At 47.0% G+C, this 21,251-nt stretch overlaps 1 protein-coding gene across 12 annotated transcripts in view; it reads right to left on the bottom strand.

The window, feature by feature from the left end:
- UNC13B (unc-13 homolog B) overlaps positions 1-7,044 on the bottom strand; it is a 228,072-nt gene extending 221,028 nt beyond the window's left edge. For 4 of the 12 annotated variants that reach the window (XM_080371272.1, XM_080371261.1, XM_080371262.1 and 1 more), the window contains exon 1: positions 6,876-7,030. In XM_080371272.1, the coding sequence (XP_080227398.1) occupies positions 6,876-6,897 (22 nt within the window). In that variant the 5' untranslated portion in view covers positions 6,898-7,030. Of the gene's footprint in view, positions 1-6,875 lie in introns of all 12 variants that reach the window. The other 8 variants (XM_080371259.1, XM_080371267.1, XM_080371265.1 and 5 more) reach the window with 5 other exon arrangements.
- Positions 7,045-21,251: the final 14,207 nt, after the last annotated feature.

Below are 21,251 nucleotides of genomic sequence, written 5' to 3'. Positions count from 1 at the left end.
TCTCAAGCAAGATCAGCTGACGTCCATTCTACCCCACAGAGCTATAAGCCATGGTAAACTATACAAGAAATAAACAGTATTAATACAGGTTGGGTAGCCCTAGGTGGTGGAAGCTAGATGGCAGGGGAAAACGAGAGTTAAATGTAACAAAAAATCTTAATCATGTTAAAGAAAAAACACCAACAAGGATACTGCCCTCACATTCCATCACTTGGCTTAACTGCTAATGGTGAAGAAGCAATAGGCATCCAATAAACATTTCCCTGTGCTCTGGAAGAGGCAAGTACCTGTGAGATCAGGTATTTTCCAGCCCATCAATAAATGAAGATGACGTTAAATATCCAAGACGCAAATAATAAAAACCAGAAAGTCTAGACAACTGCCATTCAGATATTAGGAAAGAATTCTGTAGCCCAGTGACATTTGCTTTAAATGCATCCTGAGAGATTAGAAAACAGACTCCAAGGAGATCAGAGTATGGCACTCGACACTCAGCGCACACTTGTAGGACAGGTACCTGCAGATGACTGAGCACACCAGACAAAAGCCTCAGATGTCTACGGAGTTAACGTTCTGGAAAAATTATGCCTACTATTCACAACCAGTTTGGAAAGACTGATCTAAACCATACAGATTGGACACGCAATTTGTTGAGAGACATGACTCATGAGCGCAAGACAGTTGCATTAAAGTGTAAAACTACACAGTATGGTGGAAAGCCAGTGAAACAGTTTAACCGTTAGCCACTTGACCAGTCATGATTAGTGGGGTTTCACATAGCGAATGCCTGCCATGTTTCAACATTTTCACTCCTAGATTGAGCATTTGCCATTTACACAAAACCAAGCAGGAAACAGAAGGCAGTGAAGGCATAAATAATAAAAGCAGCATTATGCACAGCAGCCTAGTCAGGTATAAGGAGGCCCTAAGATAAAAGAAAATCCATCCGAAATCCTGCTAAATCCAGAGAGATCTGATCCAAACACCCAAAATATACCTACAGAATAAGAATCTGTATCACTGAAAGCATCTGCCAAATTTTACAGGTCACAGTAGACAAGCAAAACATTATTTCAGCAAAGTCCTTGGCAAAGACAGACAATGCATGCACAGATAAGCATGAGCTGGCAATAAGAATAAAGCAGATTTTAGTTCTCCATTTAATGATGATGAGATCAACCCAAGAATATTAAATGCAATTTTCATTTCTATGGAAACTTTAGAAGTATGGTCAGAAAATACAGACTGCAAAGAAGAGCAAATTCAAATGCTGAAGAGAATCCTTTCAAACTACAGACTCCAGAAGTCTTTCTGTCTAACAAGAGACATATTGCTTTCACATACTTTCACACCAAGAAAATACGAGGTACTAACTAGTAAGCTTTAACCTACCAAAGAGGCAGAGTAAGGGAAAAACCTACACAACCTAACAGCAGCTTGCAATTCATTTGCAAGACCAAACAATGAAATAACTGAATGAAAAACCAAGAGAGAAAGTTACTAGGCATATCACTCTGGTTTAAGCTCTCTTGGAAGAGCACTGAGAACAGCTTTTACCAAATGACTGAAGTATTTTCCAAAACATTGAGCAAAATTTGATCACAAGGCATGAAAAAAATATGTAGGAAGAAATTTCAAGAGAAATTTATAAGAAGATCATTTGCCACCAGACATATCCATTTCACACGCCTCCAAGTCAAATATTTGAAATAAGGTGCTGGGTTTAAAAAAGCAATTTCATTTGCCTGATCTTTATATGCCATCACGTAAATCACAAATAGCTCTGAGAATGTTACGCTTCAAAATCAGGATCTTTCAGCATTTGGATTAAATCCAACACTGTATGTTAGTAACAACTTAAATTTAAGTTTGACCTGGCAGGTCCCAAGCTGAAGGAGTCAACTGAGAGGACACCAAGTGAGCAAGAAGAAAGCAGACACTATTCAAATCCAGGAAGAACCTCTGTATGTTTCCTTCATCCCACTGAAAATTACAGGGGGAGGGATTAGTAGGTCCTAGTCCCTAAATAATTAAAACAAAGATTCCACACTGTTCATGGAAACTTTTGCAGTAACAGTGTTCAAAGCTGAAGGAGTGAAGGTTTGAAACAGAAAAATGAATGACCACCCGTGCATCACAAGGCAAATGCAGTCTACAGGTCCTCAACATTCCTATTATTTAACAACAGAAGCAGCTTGAAAGTCTTAGAGTTTTCTCTCCAGTTAAGCCACCAATTACAGTCTACAAACCCCAAACTTAAGTCTCAACGCAAAGAAACTCCTTCAGTAGCGAAGACTCTTTTATCTTAGTGTTATTATCCAAATTTCTAACACATTTTATTTTGTTCCAACACTACATAGACTGGTAGCTTCCTGACTAACTGCAGCTAGAGGAACCAAGTTCATAATACTTACGACCAAATTCTTCAGGAAGCATTACATTTTTATTAATACCCTACCTTTATAACTTCTACTTCTGCTACCACTTTTAATTTAATTTAAGTCAGATTCTGGTTTTTGCCATTTTGATTTACACAAAGACAGGGAGGGTTTTTTTTTCAGTTCTGTAACCATTTCAGAATACTGTCACAACACAGCAATACAATCACCCGATTGCTATGAGTGCTATTTGCAAGTGTGCAATGTAGAGAGCTCCAGCGAGAGACCTTCTCCCCCCATGAGACAGAAAGAGCTGGAGCCACTCCATTCTGCCTTACAGAGAGAAAACAGCCTGAGTTGAGGCTATCGCTTCAGGGGTGGGGGTGGAAATCCTTTAACACAAGGAAAAAGCCCTGACATTTGGCTGCCAGACTTCTAGTTACAAAGATTTCTAAGTACTCCACAAGAGGAACATGTTTTCATTTCTGTTACTGTTAACAACCATTTCCATTTTCCCTGTTTGGTTCTTTCACTTGGACGTCAGAGTTCAATTCGGTGGAAAGGCACTGTAATTTGAATTTTTTCTGGCAATACAGGGACGCACAGTTAAGTTCACTGAGCAGCATTCCAACACTCCAGCTATTCTGGCAACTGGATAAGCAAGGTTTAGTAACTCTTCAGAGCAGCAGAAAGATAAACAGCAGGCATAAAATTCTAGAGGTTAGGGACGGGTTTTTTTAAGTGCAAGACCTGAAGAGATCACCTAATTCAATCTCCTGCAAACCTCAGGCAGCAAGATCTCGTACAGATACTGCAAATCAGGCCCCAAGACAAAAGCACATTAGACAAAAGCACTAGGCACTCCTGGGGCCAAGCCAGGTACCCTGCACAGCGATAATGGCACATCTCCACCGCCAACAGCTTTGCAACAGCACAGTACGTCAGACATCGATGAAGTGAACAGGACAGGCGAGTTATGAAACAAAGAGACACAATTTTTACTACAATTCTCAGGTGGATAAAGTAGGTCATGAAGTTAGGAATACAACACTGAAGACACAGCATAAACTGATATAAAGCAGAGAGGAGGAAAACTAGAAGACAACCATCACTATTTCGAGACAGCAAGAGCTGGGGACAAAGTGAGATATAATAAAGGTGAGCAAGTGAAACAGTGTGAAATATGTCTGGGGACTACAATGTAAACAGAGCAAAGGAGCCGATGACAGAGCACCTGTAACCAGGTGATCCAGCCTCAGCAGGGTCCTCCTTTGCTATGACCTTGCAAGCGGTGCTGAGATAGCAGTTACTTCTATCTGTAAGTCAGAAGACAGGAAAGCTCAGAACAAGAATCAGTTGAGAACTCGGGTAAAATCAAGACTTCCAAGAAAAGGCCAAGAAAGTTAACGACACAATACTGATGTGAAAAACTAGACTGTTTCACTGGGATTAGTTTTATTTAATATGTGCTATTTTCACAAATACAACACTAAATGCAAACTAAATAAAGCAAACTATGCCAAGAGAAGATTATCAGACATAATCCAGACACAGCTGCTCTAAACAGGAGTATATGCAATCTCTTTTGCACTTAAGCAGTAGAATCAAAATATGAAGAAGTCTCCTCTAAAAGCCTCAGTCATGTAATATTCAGGATTTGTTTTCTCCTTCACTTCACTTATACCCTCTGCATATTTTCCTGCTCCAAAAGAACCCCTTAATTTGCTTCTACAACAGCCTGTTACCACTGGCTCACGTCACACATCCTCTGTACACTTGCAGGTGACCCCAGATGCGCAATTCCTCTGGGCTTAGGTTTTCTGTCAGGTACTTCTATGGCAGAAAGAGCACAATGATTCTGAAGAAAAAACAACCAAAAAACCACCCCTGATTTCTTCTCTAGGAAGAAGATGTAAAAGAAATGTACCACTAAATACGAGATCAAGAAGCCATGCACGTTAGCTGCTCTTTCAGGAACAAAGGCAGCACTCAGACATGTTTGGTGTGCACTGTTTTAGATTAACTATTCATTAAAATACTATATTATGTGCGGGGATGAATCAATTAATTACAACACTATCTTTCTGGCTGCCAGGTTTTGTTACACTGCCATTGAGGGGGTTTTCCCCATTTCCCTTTATCTGTTAAACTGCATTTCAGAGGCTATTAACAGTGTCCCAGTCACCTACACTTATTTCACAGTTCCTTTTATTGTCTTTGTTTTTTAACCTCAGGTCTACAGCATCCAACCTCATGTTATTACGCAGTCTTATGTGTGCACCATTTTTAATGGAAACCCCCCCCAGCTTTTCCAACTTTCTTATTAACAGCTGTGCTGCTTTCTCAGCAAGATTAATTTCAGTAGAAAGGCAAAATACATTGTAAAAGTGGCACTTTACTTGCAAAGAAGTGACAGTTAATATAGCTTTCTTCTCCTTGCCCCAAAAGTTACTGTTTTATCTCAGCTCCTGGTATATATTTTGTTTTTCAGATGGCTCTGCCTCTGCATACTTCCATTTTAGGTGGAATGGTTCATATTGTGAGATCTCACCAGCTCATTCTTTCAGCCGTGGCTATTTCAGAAAACGTGTTTCTTCAAGTTTAGTAAACTGGCTACATTCTGCATTCTTGTAAGTTGCTCAGTATCATCTATCTAAATTACTGCTGGCATTTTCTATTGTCTTAGCACAGCACTGAAAATTAAAGATATAATTTTCACAGTAATCCTCCATCACCCACAGTCACCAGCCACCTCGAGTTTCTTCCTTAGCTCTTTACACATAACTAAAGAGTAAGCCAAACACAAAAGCACATCATTCCAGGCTGCTGAAATGCTTTTGTCCCAAAGACTCCATGGACCAAGAAGTAACACCCTGAAAAGGCAAGACAGTTTCAATGACTCAGTCATCCAGTCACGATCTTTCACTACCCTTAGTAGCTGGGGTGTAAGTACCTCTTTAACACAGTCAGCTCCAAGTGGCATCAAAACCACATTTCTTTAAAGGACAGCCTGCAAACATTTTGAGGATAAACAAACAAGAAGAATGAAGAAACACCTGTAACGTATAAGCATCTTTGAGCTAGTAAGAATGAGCTTCAGTGAAGGCATTTTGGCAAAGCCTTCAAAATAGACAAGTTTACCAGAGATGCTACTCATGCTTCACAGTTTACACAGAACTACATCAAAAGCATTTTTAAGATAAACTTCACAGTTATACACCTCTCCTAACTCCTTAAACACAGTATGTGTTTCAGAGAAGGACGGAAACTTAATTTAAGAACGCCCTCTTGCAAGAACAGCACTCTCCCCGAAATCACACACACTCAAGATACTCTGCTGGCATCTTTTTATTAAGACCATCATCAAAAGAAGGATTTTGATTCAAAAACGTGACAAACAGCTGGATGAAGAGCTGTTATCAAATCAACAGATGTGAACCAAAGAAGAGTTAAACTGTCATCAGCACACCAGTGCCAGGGTTTTTTTTTAATCATACCTGGCAAAGGAGTTGAGAACATTAAAACTGTACTTTTAAGCCGCGGGGCACGACTGGCGTGCAGGGATGTGCTGTCATCACAGTGCTCAGTGCAGGACGCTGAGAGGAGGCACGTCCCAGTGGCGTGAGCCCTGGCAGATGGCTTTCCCCGGGATTTTTTTTTTTTCCTCCACAAGAGAGCAAGAAATTGAAAAACGGAGATAGAGAGCAAGCCGCTGGCACTATAATGCAGCCTGCATGAGAAAGTGCTGCTTTTCAGTAACCTGGTCAGCAAGGGAGCAAGGCTCGACAGCAGGACGAGGGGGTAATTAGCGACGTATCTGCAATAATTGTGCACGTTACGAGCGACCACACGGAGTGCGACAAGCGCAGCGTTCAGGCGGGTGACAGCAGCCTGCCTCCTGCCAGCGCAGTTTCACTCGGCGGCAGCGTTTCAACTCGTGTTCAAACGAACTCGGAAAGTCAAACACGGCTCCTCCCGGTCGCCGGGGCCGCGGCGCCGGGCGGGACCGCTGCCCCGCCGCACCCCGCACCCCCAGCCCCCGGAGCCCCGGGGCGGGCGCCTCATGCCGGGGGCTCGGGCTGCCCGGGGACCGCCCGCCCCGTCCGCCGCCCTGGACGGAGCCGCGGGCTCAGCCGAGAGGTCACCGGGACGTCCAGCGCCGAGTCCCGCAGACACAGTCGCTGATTTAACGCGGAAAACGGTCGCCGCACACGCCCGAAGGCTCCCAGCCGCGTCCCGCCGGGAGCGGGGCGCCAGGTGACAGCTCGCTCGGGAGCCAGGTGCCGGCGGCGGGCAGGCTCGGCCTTCCCGGGGGGGGGGGGACACCGGCTTCGTCCCGCGCAACTCCCCACCGTGGCGGCGGGACGGCACCGCGTGGGCACCCGGCCCGGCTTGAGGCGCCCGCGGCACCGGCCACCCCCGGCCCCGCCCCGCCCCGCCGGCGCCCCCCGCCGCTCCCGCGGGAGCCCGGCCGCCCCCCGCCGCCGCCCCGCTCACCTCGCACACACAACAGCGACATGACGGCGGCGGCCGCCGCACCTCAGCTGCCGCCCCGCCAGCCGCCCCCGGCTCGCCTCATGCCGCCCCGCTGCCACAGGTCGGGGCGGGGGGGGGCGGGGGGGCGAGGCGGCGGCGCCGTGAGCCGGGGCGGAACCGCCCCGCGGAGGGGAGGGGCGGGGCGCCACCGGGCGGGGCGGGGCAGGGCGGGGCCCCCCCTCCCAACGCGCTGCCGTCGCCACCCCGCGGCGGCCGACAGGGGGCACCGCTGCCGCAGCCCACCCCCACCCCCCCCGTCGCCACGGCAACCGCCCGGGCCTCGGGCTGCGGCGGGCTGGAGCTGTCGCCGTCGACCCCCCCCTCCCCGAAATTAACCCCCCGCAATTAACACAGCGGGAGGGAAAGGCCGCGGCTGGGCGGGCCGCACCGGGACGGGTTCCCGGGGCGTCGTGTGCGGGCGAGAGGGCCCGGGGGCGCCGGCAGCCGCGGGGTCAGGGCGGCGGGGACAGGGCCCCGGTCCCTGAGGAGAGGCAGGGCTGTTGGCCGGGGGGGTGGCGGGGTGGTACTTTGCCTCTTTTTTTTGCTTGTTTTCTGCTTTCTCACTTTTACTCCCGCAAGGTAAGAGCACTTACTGCACCGGTGATGTCCTGCCTGTGTCTGCCGGAGCCGTTCCCACCGTTCCCACCCACCTGCCCTGGAACAGGCTCTGCTTTATCACGGTGCGATGCTCGACTGATGCACAGCAGTGGCCACCCATATCCCCCCACGTAGCAACAGCCACCAGGGAACGCTCTGGAAAGAGCAGGGACAGGACAAGCAGGTGTGACACTGTGTCTGAAGCTCTCCCTCAATACCCCTCCAGCTCTGAAGGTTTCCAGAGCCTGATGTGTTTGTGCAGTTAGTAACTCCCCAATCCATCTCTCTGCTGACGCGTGTCTCTCAGACCCCTGCAAAGTCCTTCCCTCCCTGTCTACTGGTAAGACAATCCACATGCTGCCTGTTGCAGGAAGAACCACGCTTTGGTGTCCCTTGAGCCTAGGAATTCTAGTGTTTTTTTTCCGACGACCTCTAATGCTTTCAGTGCTGCTTCTTCCCAAACTATAAATAACCATAACACTGCAGGATGTGCTTCTAGTTCCAAACAGAGGATCCAAGGTGAAACAAGTAATTTATAATATTGAAACTCAACAGCAAAGTGTCATATAATTTGATTGCTATTGCATTGATGTTTAGAATAGCCCAAAAGTCTACACAGAGGATAGAGGACAAGGCTCCTAGCTGGGCGTTTCAAAGACACCACAAACCTTTCCAAAACTCAGACCTAGACAGGAGAGAACTTACTTTTGCCCCGTCCAGTACAGCGTGTTTTCCTGCCCTTAGGTTTGCGGCACAGAAGTGTATCAGTCAAGGAAATATGTCAAAAAGATTCATAAAGCTGCTCTGAGGTACCAAGAGGAACCACTTGGGAGGAAAAACCGTGATGTTCCTATAAACAAAAAAGCAGACTGCGTGCTAAAGGTGTCACCAGAAGCAGTCTTGAGGGACTGAGAACACTTCCACTTTGCAGTGTGAATGTGAACTGTTACTGCAGCTCCCAAGTGCCAGCACTGAGGCAGGCAGGGAAGACTCACACAGCACCTGGTACCTATCTTGCCACAGCTTGTAATGCTGCCATAATACAGAAATTATCTCATCAAGGGCAGATGATGTCATATGCATTTTAAAATCATAGTAATGCGTTATTAGCAAGCATGGCAATCAAGTAAGCATCCTGTAGCTAGGATGAAATATCTTACTATGAGCAATAACTGTGAAGGCTGGGATTATCATAGCTGTTACGAATTCCCCAGAGTTCTGATGTCTAATTAGATGCAACTGTTTTACCAGTCTTTATCTAATCAAAAGAGGCCATTTGTGTAACTCCCAGTCCCAAATAAAGTGGTTATTTGTGTGTCTGTCTGTCCATCCCTCCTCTCCTTTTTGCTTCAGATAGGCTAGAAGAAGTACCATGACACTACTGCAAAACTTTTGCAAATTAGAATTACCCTCTTCTAAATTATGCTTGCTCCTTGAAATCAACTTCCTTATTTTCCCAGCTGAAGTGACACTCCCCAAATGCATCTTCCTCTTGTTATTTTTTCTAGTTCTTCCTTTGGACATTGTTTTCATAAATCCAAAAACAGTTTAGCAATAAAAGCACTGCAATAGGAAGAGAAACTGTACCACTTCCTGTGTTGTCCTTAACCTCTTAAACGTGAACAAACTTTCCAGATCTGTTTCTATAAATCCACAAAAAGGAATGCCAGGTTCATAAACATTTAACTACAAGCAAAGCCCCAAATCCTGTTGTAGCAGACTGGATCTAAATTCTGCAGCTGACAGCGTGCTCTGGTAGCACAGGCAGCAGTCTGTCAGCAGTGTATCTTTTTTTAAATGGAGAATTCTACCCAATTAAGGAGGAAAAATACAGCGCAGCGGGCACACTACAGTAACCTTCACACACACTGAAACTGTATGTCTTTCTGAACGAAGAATGAGGTACTCTACAAACTCAGAAAGAAGGAGTTACTGCCAACTCCAAAGTGATACCCAATTTTCCCTCCCTGCAAAGCAAGAGTTAATTTTCTCTGGCTACTCAGACACCAGCCATCCGTCTTGGTCTCAGTTTACCTGCTGTTGGATAGTAATAAATGGGTGATCCTCCACTCGATGCAGCTTGCCAGCTGTTTTATACCTGCCTGTTTGCCATAGTTCCCCTGTTCAGAGAGCAATACTGTAGCTATATTTGCAGTCTAGGTAAACTGTGTTTTCTTCTTCTTCTGTTCTTGTTCTTCTGCCTTTTTTGAGTTTTGTATTTCTGCTGCTGGAGAGTGGCTGAAGCTGGAACTTGACATGTAGCAAACCCACATGGGCTTTATTTTAAATCAAAGGGTTTAGGTCTGTTAAACCATTTTTCTGTTATGCAACTGACAAGGAAAAAAAAAAAAGTCATCTCAGACCTGGTTTTTGGGGCTTAGCTCTAAAGATAAGGAAAAAAAGCTTTTAATTTACCCTACGACATTTGGCAGGAATTGAGTGCTGAATATAGAGTGAGCGGTTGATTGATATTCTGATATTGGAAAGCAGCCCTCAGATTTGACTGTAAAGGTAACAGGCTACTGAAATGGCTTTCAACTGTATTTCTACTCTATTTTTTTACTAATAAAATGTGACATTTGCAGAACAGCTAGGGGATCACAGGATCTCTCTCACCACAGGCTGTCCTACCTGTGTGTGGGAGTCATTTCAATAGTATCTTGAAACGCAGCTTTCTCTGGAGTGGGTCGCAGATGATAATCGGTGCACCAGCTGAAGAGCACCATAAACATGCACTGAAACACGCAGGGAAGCAGCCTGCAATCCCGTCAGTTATATGTAAACCAGGATGCTGGGTTTAACACTCAGAAATGCTCAACCATCATAATACTCATGCAATTTTAAAGGTCCAGGAACGAACAGGACTTCGGCACCTGCAGGGCATGAGGTGAACAGGACAGTGAGGGGCAGCAGCCCCCACCAAACAACCATCCAGACTTGGGGCTGCATCTTGGGGCATCTTCTTTCTAATGTCCCAGTCTTGTCTTTTCCTAAGGATCCATGACATCTGGAAGTGACAGTGGTCTGGCAATTTAAGGCATTAACTGGTGTCTTAATTTTAATTGCTGTTTGAATCAGAGACTCTCCAACTGTCATGGATCAACCTGCCACCATGCCATTGAAGTCCCTGTATTGAGTCTTTCTTTTTGGCATGTTCAAGAACTCTCTGCAGCCATTCAGTTTTCCTCCCTACATAGCACGGGCACTTGGGTAGGGTTTAGTCTTTGTGCCTTAATTCTCCATTCACAAAATGGAGGTTGTGGTAATTCTTTAAGGAAAGAGGTATTAAAGATAGAGGGTGTCTTGATTATAAATGTGTTAGCAATGATGAGATTGCTTGGACACTGTCACCACATAACCATTTAAAACAGATAGCACAAAGAGATCTGCCAGCTTTTAGATTACAAATCCACGTTCAAAAGGCTGGAGAGATGAGAAGCATCCTTTCATCTCAGGGAAAAAAACTCTCTGCATAAGAGGGCAGCTTCCATGGGAACTGACCTTTCAATTACAGCTGCTGTGCAGAAAAGTCTTTCAACTGCTCATGACAGAGTCGACAGAAGTGAACCCCTTTCTCATGCAATTATCCCAAGCATCCCAAACACAGCATTTCTTGTTCATATTGGGATGCTTTGTCCTTGAGCAATGCAGTGGGGGGATTGCACTGCAGCGTACCCCCAGGGCTACACATGTGCAGCGTGGGGTCCCTGTCTGTCCAAGCAGTGAGCAGCAAAGGCAGGGTCTGTGTGAAGCAGAGATCCCAACAGGGGATATTTTCCTGGGATCTGATCATGGACTGGTGCTGTTTGCTAGTCCCTCACTTGGCCAGCATGGACACTGACACTATTGCTGCTCCCCCAAAAGCAGGTGCCATAACATATGCATGAGCAGAAGGATGTTCAGGTGCCCTGAAAGCCTCTGCCTTGGGGTGAAGTGATCTTTCATCAGCTGAAATAGTGTCCTTTGAGAAATATTTATACTTGGCTACATTTTAGCCTCAACTATCCCCTCCTCAACACGTCTGCTGTCTGGCAGTCAGGAGCTAGGGACATGGGGACATAGGACTGAAGAGACCTCTGGGATCAGAAGTCTTGTCCCTGCAGTCACACTGCCCCCTCTCCCCAGTTCTGTCTCCCTCACAAACAGCTTGTGGGTTTGCTCTGGCACTTTACAGGAACCCCTCAGCGGCCACCATCTCCAACACACTCACATTCTTCATGCTCCTGCCAGCTTCACCTTTCAGCTAAAACAGTGTTTCTGGCTTCCTAATATTTAGCCATGAGACAGCAGCCTCGCCCCCTCTCTAATTTTGGTTTGCCAGACTTAAAAAAGGTGTATTTTCTAGGTAGTCCAGAGACCACTGGCTGTGACTGTATGATTCCCGTTCTGTAGCTCTTCTCAAGTATGGATGGCACGTATCCGTGCACAGCAGGTCACATCAGAATCAGGGCAGTATTTGCTGATGTTGATGCCTCAAATTAGCTACACAGATCTATGCAGTCCTGTGAGGTGGTCACCTTCGGTTTTAATAGGAACAGGTGAAACTCAATTATGCTATTTCATACTTCACTTCAATTGGATTCATATTTAAATTCAGCCATGGCTTCCCTATTGAAAAGGGAGTGAATAACTATTTTATTTTAAAGAAATCAGATATTTTGCCTTTCCAAGAGGAATCACTTTTAACTTGGCAAGGTGCAAAACCCCTCACCCCACCCAGGCCTATTTGCTGCCTTAAAGCTGTGTCTTTTTGCTTTAACTGTTTGCGTTAACAGATACTTGAAGAGTGCAGAAGGTTATTCTTCAATAGAGAAACCTAGGGGGATAGCTTTTCTCTTGCTTTTGTAGTTTTTATTGATTGAAGAGGAACATTTGTCAGAGATAAAAGAGGAGCTATTTGTCAAAGTTAAAGTTGTTGGCAAATACAGAAAGCGATGGGCTCTGAGGAAGAAGCATCATGAGACTGCAAAGGACTCTTCTGTCTGTGTGACCTGCTTCACCATCCCAAGACCACAGTTAAAAGGCACAAAGTCAGTTAACTTCTAGCAAAGAGCATCACAGGCATAAGGGAAACGGTGTTACCCCTCAGGCATTCTGGATCCTCTCACTTAGCTGTGCAGCAGCTGGCCAGAATTTCTCCCCTCCGGTGTAATTTTGTATCATAGCACATCTGTTATCTGAGAGCAGCCCAGAGAGAAGGGGGGCTCCTACATTAAAGCAAAAAATGCCAGGGTAAGCCTCATGAAGGGTATGGGAAGGCATTTACCTGTTATTGTGAGTAACATGGTTTTTTTCAGAGGATTTTTATAGTGTTCTTGTAAAATTACTTTCTAGAGGAATAAAACACATTGCAGGGAAAGGCTAACCTCCCACAGTTTAGCAGAGCCACTGACCCTCTAGAAATGGCCAAGTGACTGACAATTTCCAATGCAAACAGGCTGTTTAACCTTCCAGGCAAGTTGTTCCGTAGGCGCTGGAGTCCAAGTGGCATGCATGTGTACCGTGCCTTCCTGCTACGTGAGGAACAGGGGGAAGAGCAGGCAGGCTCGCCTTCCCCTGGGCACACACATCAAGCTCTCAATGCTGCGATAGCAGAATAAAAGCCCCGTTGTGAACGCTTGCTGCCACTATTCTTCTCAGAGGGGTGTGCAGAAAGCAAGCATTTCACAGTTCTGTCCTCCCAGGTTCACCCAGGAGTCTCTCTAGTTCACATTTTGACTCCCCTTTTTGTGCCTTTTCCCAAAGGATTTAGAAAAATCCTTTTCAAAAGAATTTAAAATGCAAAGTTTACCCATTTCATTAAATGCCCATGCAATGTCTAGCACTCTGCTGCTGATTGTTGCCGTTTAAGAGAAGCAGTAACTAAAAAATAGGAAGCATCTCACTGTCCAGATTGTAATTTTTCTTATTCCTCCCTCAAATCCCCTTTTTTAAACAAGCAAAATAAAAATTAGGAGTCTCCAGATTTTACTTATTTGTGCCCACAATATAGCCTGCCTGGCAGCTGAGCACCATGGTCTCCTTAATAATAGAGCAAGCTGCAAGTGAAGATAAGTTGCAGAAGATGTAGCGTTACAGTCGGAAAGCCGTTGTTTTTATGGGCCATAAGTATTACTGATACTGATACCTCCTGCTGGTCGGTCTGGGAGGGTGGGTTTTGAAAGAATGACAGAAATAGAGGTTCCTCATGCAATCTTCCCCAGAATGCCTTGAGTAACAGCTGTTTGAACAAGATGAGTATCATTTAGGGACTATTTCTCTATACCTTTTGCTGCATCTTTGAATTAAATAAATTGACAAAAAGCAAATACAAAGCAAAATTCAAGACTGTAGCTAAAAATCCCAGATTTCCTCTGGTTTTTGGTCTGGGTATTATAATTTCATGTTACAATCAGAACAGACACCATTCACGAGCTCTTTGAGCCTCTTCCAAGAGTTGAGGATTAAAAAAAAAAAAAATTTAAAAGGAGGAAAATACTGCTCTTCCAACTTTCTTTTATACCATAAAATAGCAAAGAGGGCAATAAGCTTTTGTTCTATACTAATAGAAATCCAACCCAGCTGGTTACATAAAGTTGCTTAGGAAAATCAGCAAAGGTTGGAGAGAAACAGCCTGGCAGAGATACGGCTGTTTAAACATTGGGGCTGTGATAAGGCATCTGCAAGGATCCTGCTATGGTCGAGGTTTGCCTTGGCAGCAAGCTGCAAAAGCTGGGGAGTGAGACGTCCCTGGTTAGTAAGATCGCAGCTGTGGGGCACTAGGGCAGTCAGCCCTGAGCCTCGCTGCAACGCCCGATACCCCTTGCCACAGCCATCTCTCAGCTCACCTGGGGGACTTGTCCAAATCCACCCAAAGGGAAGGAGCAAGGGCCTCCAACACCTCCAGCCCCCATCTCCACCCTGAAAAGCACTTGCATTATGCTCAGACTATTGTTTTTCCCTCCCTGCTTCACTTCTGTCTCATCTCTTCCCATCTGCTTGAGAAGGGCTTGGCTGAAGCATCTCTCAGAGCCTACAACCAGAGCACGACTGCAGTCAATACCTCTAACTCATGGCTGATGTTGGCATGAGTTTGCCCAGTCTTGTCATAAGCAAGTAGCTGATGATTCTTGCTGAAGAAAAGGACAGCAAAACCACCCTGGAGAAAAAGGCAGCAACAGAACAATGCCACTGAGATCGGGTCAGGTGCAGTGGTGGAAAGCAGGTGGTATAGGAGGGGCTGGAGGGCAGCTTGGGTCTAGCCTTCTGTCATCTATGGGAAATGAACTTTCCTGTCTGCTGAGATGCTATTCCCTGTTCCTGATTGTGTAGTTTCTCACACTGAGCACTAAAACCTCACAGCCTGTAGTGACATCCATCAACGCAAGCCGACACAATCGTGGCAGGGGTACCCCGCAGCAGGTTAAGCTGGGACCCACCATCTGAACCAAAACCTGCCCCCACCAATTGATAGCTGGCGTGCCTAAGACCTGCCAGGAGGCAGACAGAGGTTGCTGTCTAATTTATAGAAACAAGAAGCCATGAAGAAGCAACCTTAACTGCAATGTAATTTGCTTAGCCCAGAGTGGGTTTTGACAGTATGAGGCATGCTTTCTGCCCCTTTACACTTTCTGCTAAATGTATAAAGCCAAGATCCCGAGTGGATGCACTCATCAGAGACCCTACAACCCTTTCCTTAGGGTACTGCTCTTAGTCCCAGCATCCTGGCCGAATTCCAGTTGGGTAATTAGACCATGATTAGGTAACGGCTTGCATATGCTATTTCTCTTCCCTAGGGAGCCTGGCTCTACATTATTTGACATTTTCAGGAATTCTAGTCATTAGCAAGGCTGTTTCCCCTGCCAGTGGGAGACTAAATGCTGGCAGAGCTTGGGGAATGGCTCCACTGTAGACCTGCCTGTAGGGTGAGCATTGCCTGGGTGACTTGGATATTGCCTACGTAGTCAGAGGTCTGACGTGAGCTTGCTCATAGAGCTGAGGTGCAAGCAGTAAGACCTCCAACTGGGAAAAGGAACTCGGTGTCATTGTTATGCTTAGTGGGTAGGAAAGAAACAGATTGGCAGAGTCATTTACATGTGTGAGGGATCATTTTGTGGTTTACTGACTGAAATTCTTAATGGCACTCATTACAAGTAGTTTGCTTCCAGATGCTGTTTGCTTTCATGTTCAGAGCTACACACATTAACATAGAAAATTCTGCTTAGGAACATGTTGAGTACTGGCAACTGCACAAATCTAGAAAAAGTCAGCATGCAAAATGCAGGAAATTTTAGGCAGATACCATAATTTTGCCCCGTCTTTTGATCCTGAATTGCTAGCCATTTATCTCTCAGGAGATCTTTGTGTACACACCAAAACTTGATGGCTTACAAAGATACTGGGTAGAGGATTTTTGCTTAAGTAAGGGGACCTTTTATCCATCACCTGACTCTTCCCCTACCTAAGAATTCCACACTATAGTCTCCATCTCTCATCCAGCCAACTATCACCTCCTGTTCCCATCTGGTGACACTGGTGCTGTTGTCTGCCTTCAGCTGTCCCTTAAAGCCAAGGCTTGGCTGACACATCCACAGGGCAAAGCCCAGTTCCTCAGGCTGATTACAGCCTGCAGCATCCATGGCAAGCTTGACTGCAAAAAAGCCAGATATTCTGGCCCCCGAGCCCCCTACAGAGACAGCACAGACGTAGAAGAAAAGTATCCCCACCTTCCCATAAGGCAGCAAAGTTTCTCTAGACGTCTCCCATGAAAATATCAAGCAGTCCAAATCCTGCTTTTGTGTGGAAAGATCTGCTAATACAGCATCCAGCAGCAATAAAGTGCATGTTTCCCTGCAGGATCTGGAGGTTCAGTGCAGAGACTGAAAGTACTAAGGAGCCTTGTAGGTCAAACCTAATGTGTTTCTTCGGGGTTGTTTGTAATCTGAGGATTTACCAGAAAACTGCCCAGTTTGGGTGTCATTTAGGGAAAGTTTCTCCCTGTGGCCTCACCAATTTAGCACTGACAGTGAGTTTCTACAGACCAAAATCTCTAACTGCAGGATGCTGTGATGGCAGCATGAATGACCCTTAGGTACTAAGTGTTAGTAGTAATTAGATCTGCATGTGAGGATGGAGGAGCTGACATCTATATCCTGCCTCAACTTTCTGGAAAGAAAAGCAGAGCTTTTCTAGTGCTTTGGGGATATGTTGGACCAACAACCAAAGCATGAGCCCTTTCCAACAGCAGGGAGAAAGGGGCTGTGATGCATGCTGGCGTCTCCAGCCAAGAGCCAAGCAGACAGCACAGCTGGGAGCTGGCAGCTCTCTCGCAGAAGCAAACCAAGACAAAGAAACTTTCCCTTTGCACACAGGGGTTTCGCAAAACTCATCCTTGCACCTTTTCCCAAGACCATCGGCACTGAATGCTCTCCGCCTCATCATTTCTACATTTTTGTGTGTTCATGCAGCTCCACAGGCAGTTGTAGCTGTTTCACAGAGGTGGGGTGTGCCAGTGCCTTGGCCACACAGCGAAAGCAGGAGGGGTTGCTTTCTCCTGACACTGAGTTTGTGCAAGCCTGTACAACTGCTCTGCTCCCCTGCAAAGCTCTGGAGGACATTTTCTAGCCCCTTCTTGGCCTTGCTGCTGTCCTGAAACAACGTTAGAGGGTGAGCAGATGCTTTGTCCTCCTCAGTTTGTCACCAATGGGTCATTAACCACGTTTTTCTCCTGAAGAGCACATTTTCCTTCATGCTCTGTGTTCTGTGCCCTCACTGGTCATTCCCCTGGGGTGTCCTTTGGAGCAGACAACCCCCTGGGCTTTCTGTGAGATGTGCAAATGCAGGTGTCTGCAGTGTGGTTGTCTGTCTCTGAGCTCTTCCCACTGTGTCCCTCATTATAATCCATGGAAACACTTCTTGGGAACAGTTCCCTTCACCCTCAAATACATCATGTTCAAACTAGATTAGATGTCCTGAAAGTGGTATTTTTCTCCACTGTCTTGAAAGGGAGTCTGGGGACCTTAGCATAGACGAAAGAAAATCTCAGGTGAGATGAATGTAATGCTTTATCTCTGAACACAGACACCAGCTCATACAGCACCATGCTGGGAACTCACAGATCTGCCTCTCGTCCCAGACCCAGATTTCTTTGTTCAAAATGAACCTCGATCTGCCATGATTTTCTCCTCACAGATCCACCCCAAGGCCTCAAGTTCAACTTGGCTAGAACAAATTCTCCACATTCATCAAATCCTTCTATGGTGGAGTACCAAATCGTTATCCTGCCAGTTTTTCAGGCCATAACCAACATCTCATCTCCAAACCAGGTGCCTCTCCACACCAAGCTCTCACAGAGCTTTTCAGCAGAACACGGCTGATTTCCCACTCCCTCGCAGGAGCGAGTGTCATCAAAGCTCCCATCAGAGCTATTCTGAACTGCGTGACAAAGGATCTTTTCCTAGCCAAATGCCGGACCCATCTGACTTACACAGTCCTAAAGAAAAACCTCATGAACCTCCTGCATTTATCATACAGCTCTCTCAGTTCTCCACTGTCTGCTTGTTTTCCTCTCTGAGGTTGTCAGCATCCCTCCACACTCATCTCGCAATGCTCCCCAAATGTGAGCTGACTGGTTAGCTCAGCTGGCATGCTTGGATCCATACAGCATTGCCTGACTTTGTTCCTCCCTGGTGTCTGTTAGCATTGTCTCTACGTGCTGCTGTGTTTCAGATAGCAACCTCTCAGAGGCAGGTTTGTCTCTTTATTGTGAACTGGCACAATAGCCACTGAAGTACAGCTCCTTTGGAGCGGGTTGTTGCTGCAATAATTCAGACCGCAAGGACTGAAATACACTCTTTGCCTAATTAAATCTGAATGGAGATTAGTAATGGAGGAGGGAAGGGCTGCAACTTTTATTCATAAACATTATCCTCTTTCCTTCCATCACCCATTTGGCAGCAAAGTGGATGCACAGCTGCAGAGCAGCACTTTTATGAGAGCTGCATGCACCCCCGTGCTCCCCTGTGTGTTTATTCAGGCTGCAGCCACTGGAGATGAAACTCCAGAGCCAGCTCTGTTGGGGCAAGAAGCCATCTTCTGGAAATAGCTCATCCCTGTGGAGCATGTTTAGGTAGCACAGACTAGGGATAGGTACCCCAAAATTAGCCAAGTGCCTCTCACCGCAGTGCAGCCACCTGCACCTGGAACAAGATCACTGTGATCTCTTTCACACTGGACAGCTTTGCTGATGAAAGCTACCCTGCTTGTGCCCTTTTGCCAAAGGTGCATGCACAATGGCATAAGGTGCATCAGCAGGTGACCTTTATCAGCGCTAGTTCACATTTGGGGTGCATTTTTTTTCCCCTCTGAACTAAAACCAACCCAACTTTGCTAGTGGGGCTTTTCTGGTTCTGCAGATCTAAGTGTGAAAGATACAGAGGCAGGTCCTCCAGTCTGGAAATGCCTGCAGAGAGCCCAAAACCACTCCCCAACCATTGCTCTCACTCCCAGCATTTCTGTGGCACCCCCCACCAGTGCAGTGAAAAGCTTTGCTCAGCCCCCAGCCCCCCTCACACGTCTCCAGTGTGGTGCCAGGGATCTGCATCCCAGCAGATGCTTCCCTGGGGTGGGGGCAGCCCTGGTGCTTGGGGCCAGGGGGGGCGACACTTCTGCCTCCCCCATGGCCATGACCTTTGCTCGCACACCACTTGCATCTGAGCTCATCCAGGGAGCTCCACACAGGCAGCTGGCAGAGCTTTTTGTATTGTTTAATTCTCAGTCCTCCCAAAAGTCTGGTGAGGGATTGAGTGCATTCACTGAAATGAAGGGTAGGCATGAGGGGCAGAGCCATGCACATGCACTGGGAGCTGAAGGGACCCAGTGAGAGCAGTTTCTTCCCAAACATCACTTTGAGCAGGAGAAGCTAAGACAGAGATAACAGGCAGAGGGGGCATTTCTCTGGCCAGCAAACCAGTGGCACAGCCAGAGCTGGCAGGTCCTGCCTTCAAGCAGCACGCTGAAACCTTAGGGAGGGTCCCAGCCCCCAGCCCAGTGCCAGAAGAAGTGACAGGCCATGAGCAGCTGTGATTCAGGGTTTGCCCTCTCTGCTGCCTGCTGCCCGCTGAGCACAGAGATGCCCGTGTCAGTGGAGTCTGTGGTCCTGTGTGTGTTTGCAGATCTAAGCATGGGGGTCAGTTGTACGTAGGTGGATGCTCAGAATGGGTTTTTATGGACGCCGATAGACACACTGGCAGTGCAGCAGCTTGCTCGTCTGGTCAGCCCTGCCTGATAATGCTGGCAGCTAGCTCAGCCCTCCTTCATATCTGCCCCTCTGCTCCATGGGCTCCTTCTGACCTGGTTTTGTCTATAGATAAAGATGCAGATGTGCTTAAGATGTATAGAAGGGAAGAGCAACTGTGCAGTGAGGTATCTTTCTGCCAGTTTCCTACAGAAGTTAGAAGCAGCCCCTACCCCAAAAAGATGGTTTTAAGACAAACCTGCAGTGCCTGGAAAGCAGGGTCCTGCAACGACAGGAAAGGCTGGGGATGCCCAGCTCCCAGCCTCAGGTAGTCAAGGCTCAGGTTATGGCAACAACAAGGAGGTAAATCGGTCTGGCATGAGATTTGACTATAAATCCAAAGGAAATGCTAGCTGGTGCAGACTTCTAACAAGGTCTATCACAGCAGCAGTGTTCTCGTGTTCCTGTTACAGATGAACAAACAGAAGATGGGAAAGGGTGCACGTCAAGACAGAGCTGGTCCAGCAATGCAACCACACACAGCAGCTTTGGCTGCCTGGGGGACAAGGGTGAGCCAAGGCACCATCAGGAAGATCACCAAGGGTGACCAAAGCCTGAGCCAGGCATCATCACAAAGATCCACTGAATTATCCCATGCCAGGAGTTTCGCGGCTATTCTTGTTCTTACAGAAATGCACCTGCAGAGCATGCATGGATGGATGGAGAGAAGAAATTGAAGCCTGCCATGCCTCCTCATGGTTGTCTCATTGAACATATCCACAGGAAATCTCAGGCACAAACCAGCCTCCAATCTGCAGCATGAAGAGGGAAACAACAGGACAGGGGAACACAGTGAATCCCAAGAAGTTTGATCTGATGCCACAGCCTCATGGCTGCGTTAGAACACATCTCTCCATCCCTTTGCTGGAGGTACATGGCCACTTCAGGGTGAGAAGCCTGTGAACACTTGTAAAGCACCCTAACACTCCCATCTTGGGCTGATTATTGCAGACCCTGGGGTGTCCCTGCTCCCTATGGTTTGAGAAGAGCCCATCATCCTCTACTGCTGCACTGGCTTCTTTCTCCATGCCTGCATTGCTCCTTCTTGCTCAGAAATGCCCTGAAAGAAGGTCCTGGTAGCAACTATGTACCTGGTGCAACCTCATCCTGAGCCCTCTCTAGTCCAGGAGCTGCAGCACTAGAGCCCACCCACATGTCCCTTGCCCCCACATCCCCTCACAGAGAGAAGGTGCAGCAGAGCCAGCACAGCTGAGATGGAGCCATGGGTGCCCACGGGCAGGGCTGCCCCATGCCTGGGGGGCCTCACTGCCATGCATCTGAGCAGAGAGAACTCAGTGCTCAGGGGCAAACCTTCCTCCAGAGAGTGGGTGGTTTGGGTACAACCCTCAAGCCGCTGCCTGGCTGCCCTTGGAGCCCTTCTCCAGGGACATGTCAGATCTGCTATGAGACAGACACTTGCCTGGATCCTGCACCGACCTGCTGGGTGCGTGCTCACAGGGGACACA

This window comes from Falco punctatus, assembly GCF_963210335.1.
Source record: "Falco punctatus genome assembly, chromosome: Z".
Classification (NCBI taxonomy): domain Eukaryota; kingdom Metazoa; phylum Chordata; class Aves; order Falconiformes; family Falconidae; genus Falco; species Falco punctatus.
Note: the sequence above shows the minus strand (reverse complement) of the source record. Positions and strands in the feature narration are given on the sequence as shown.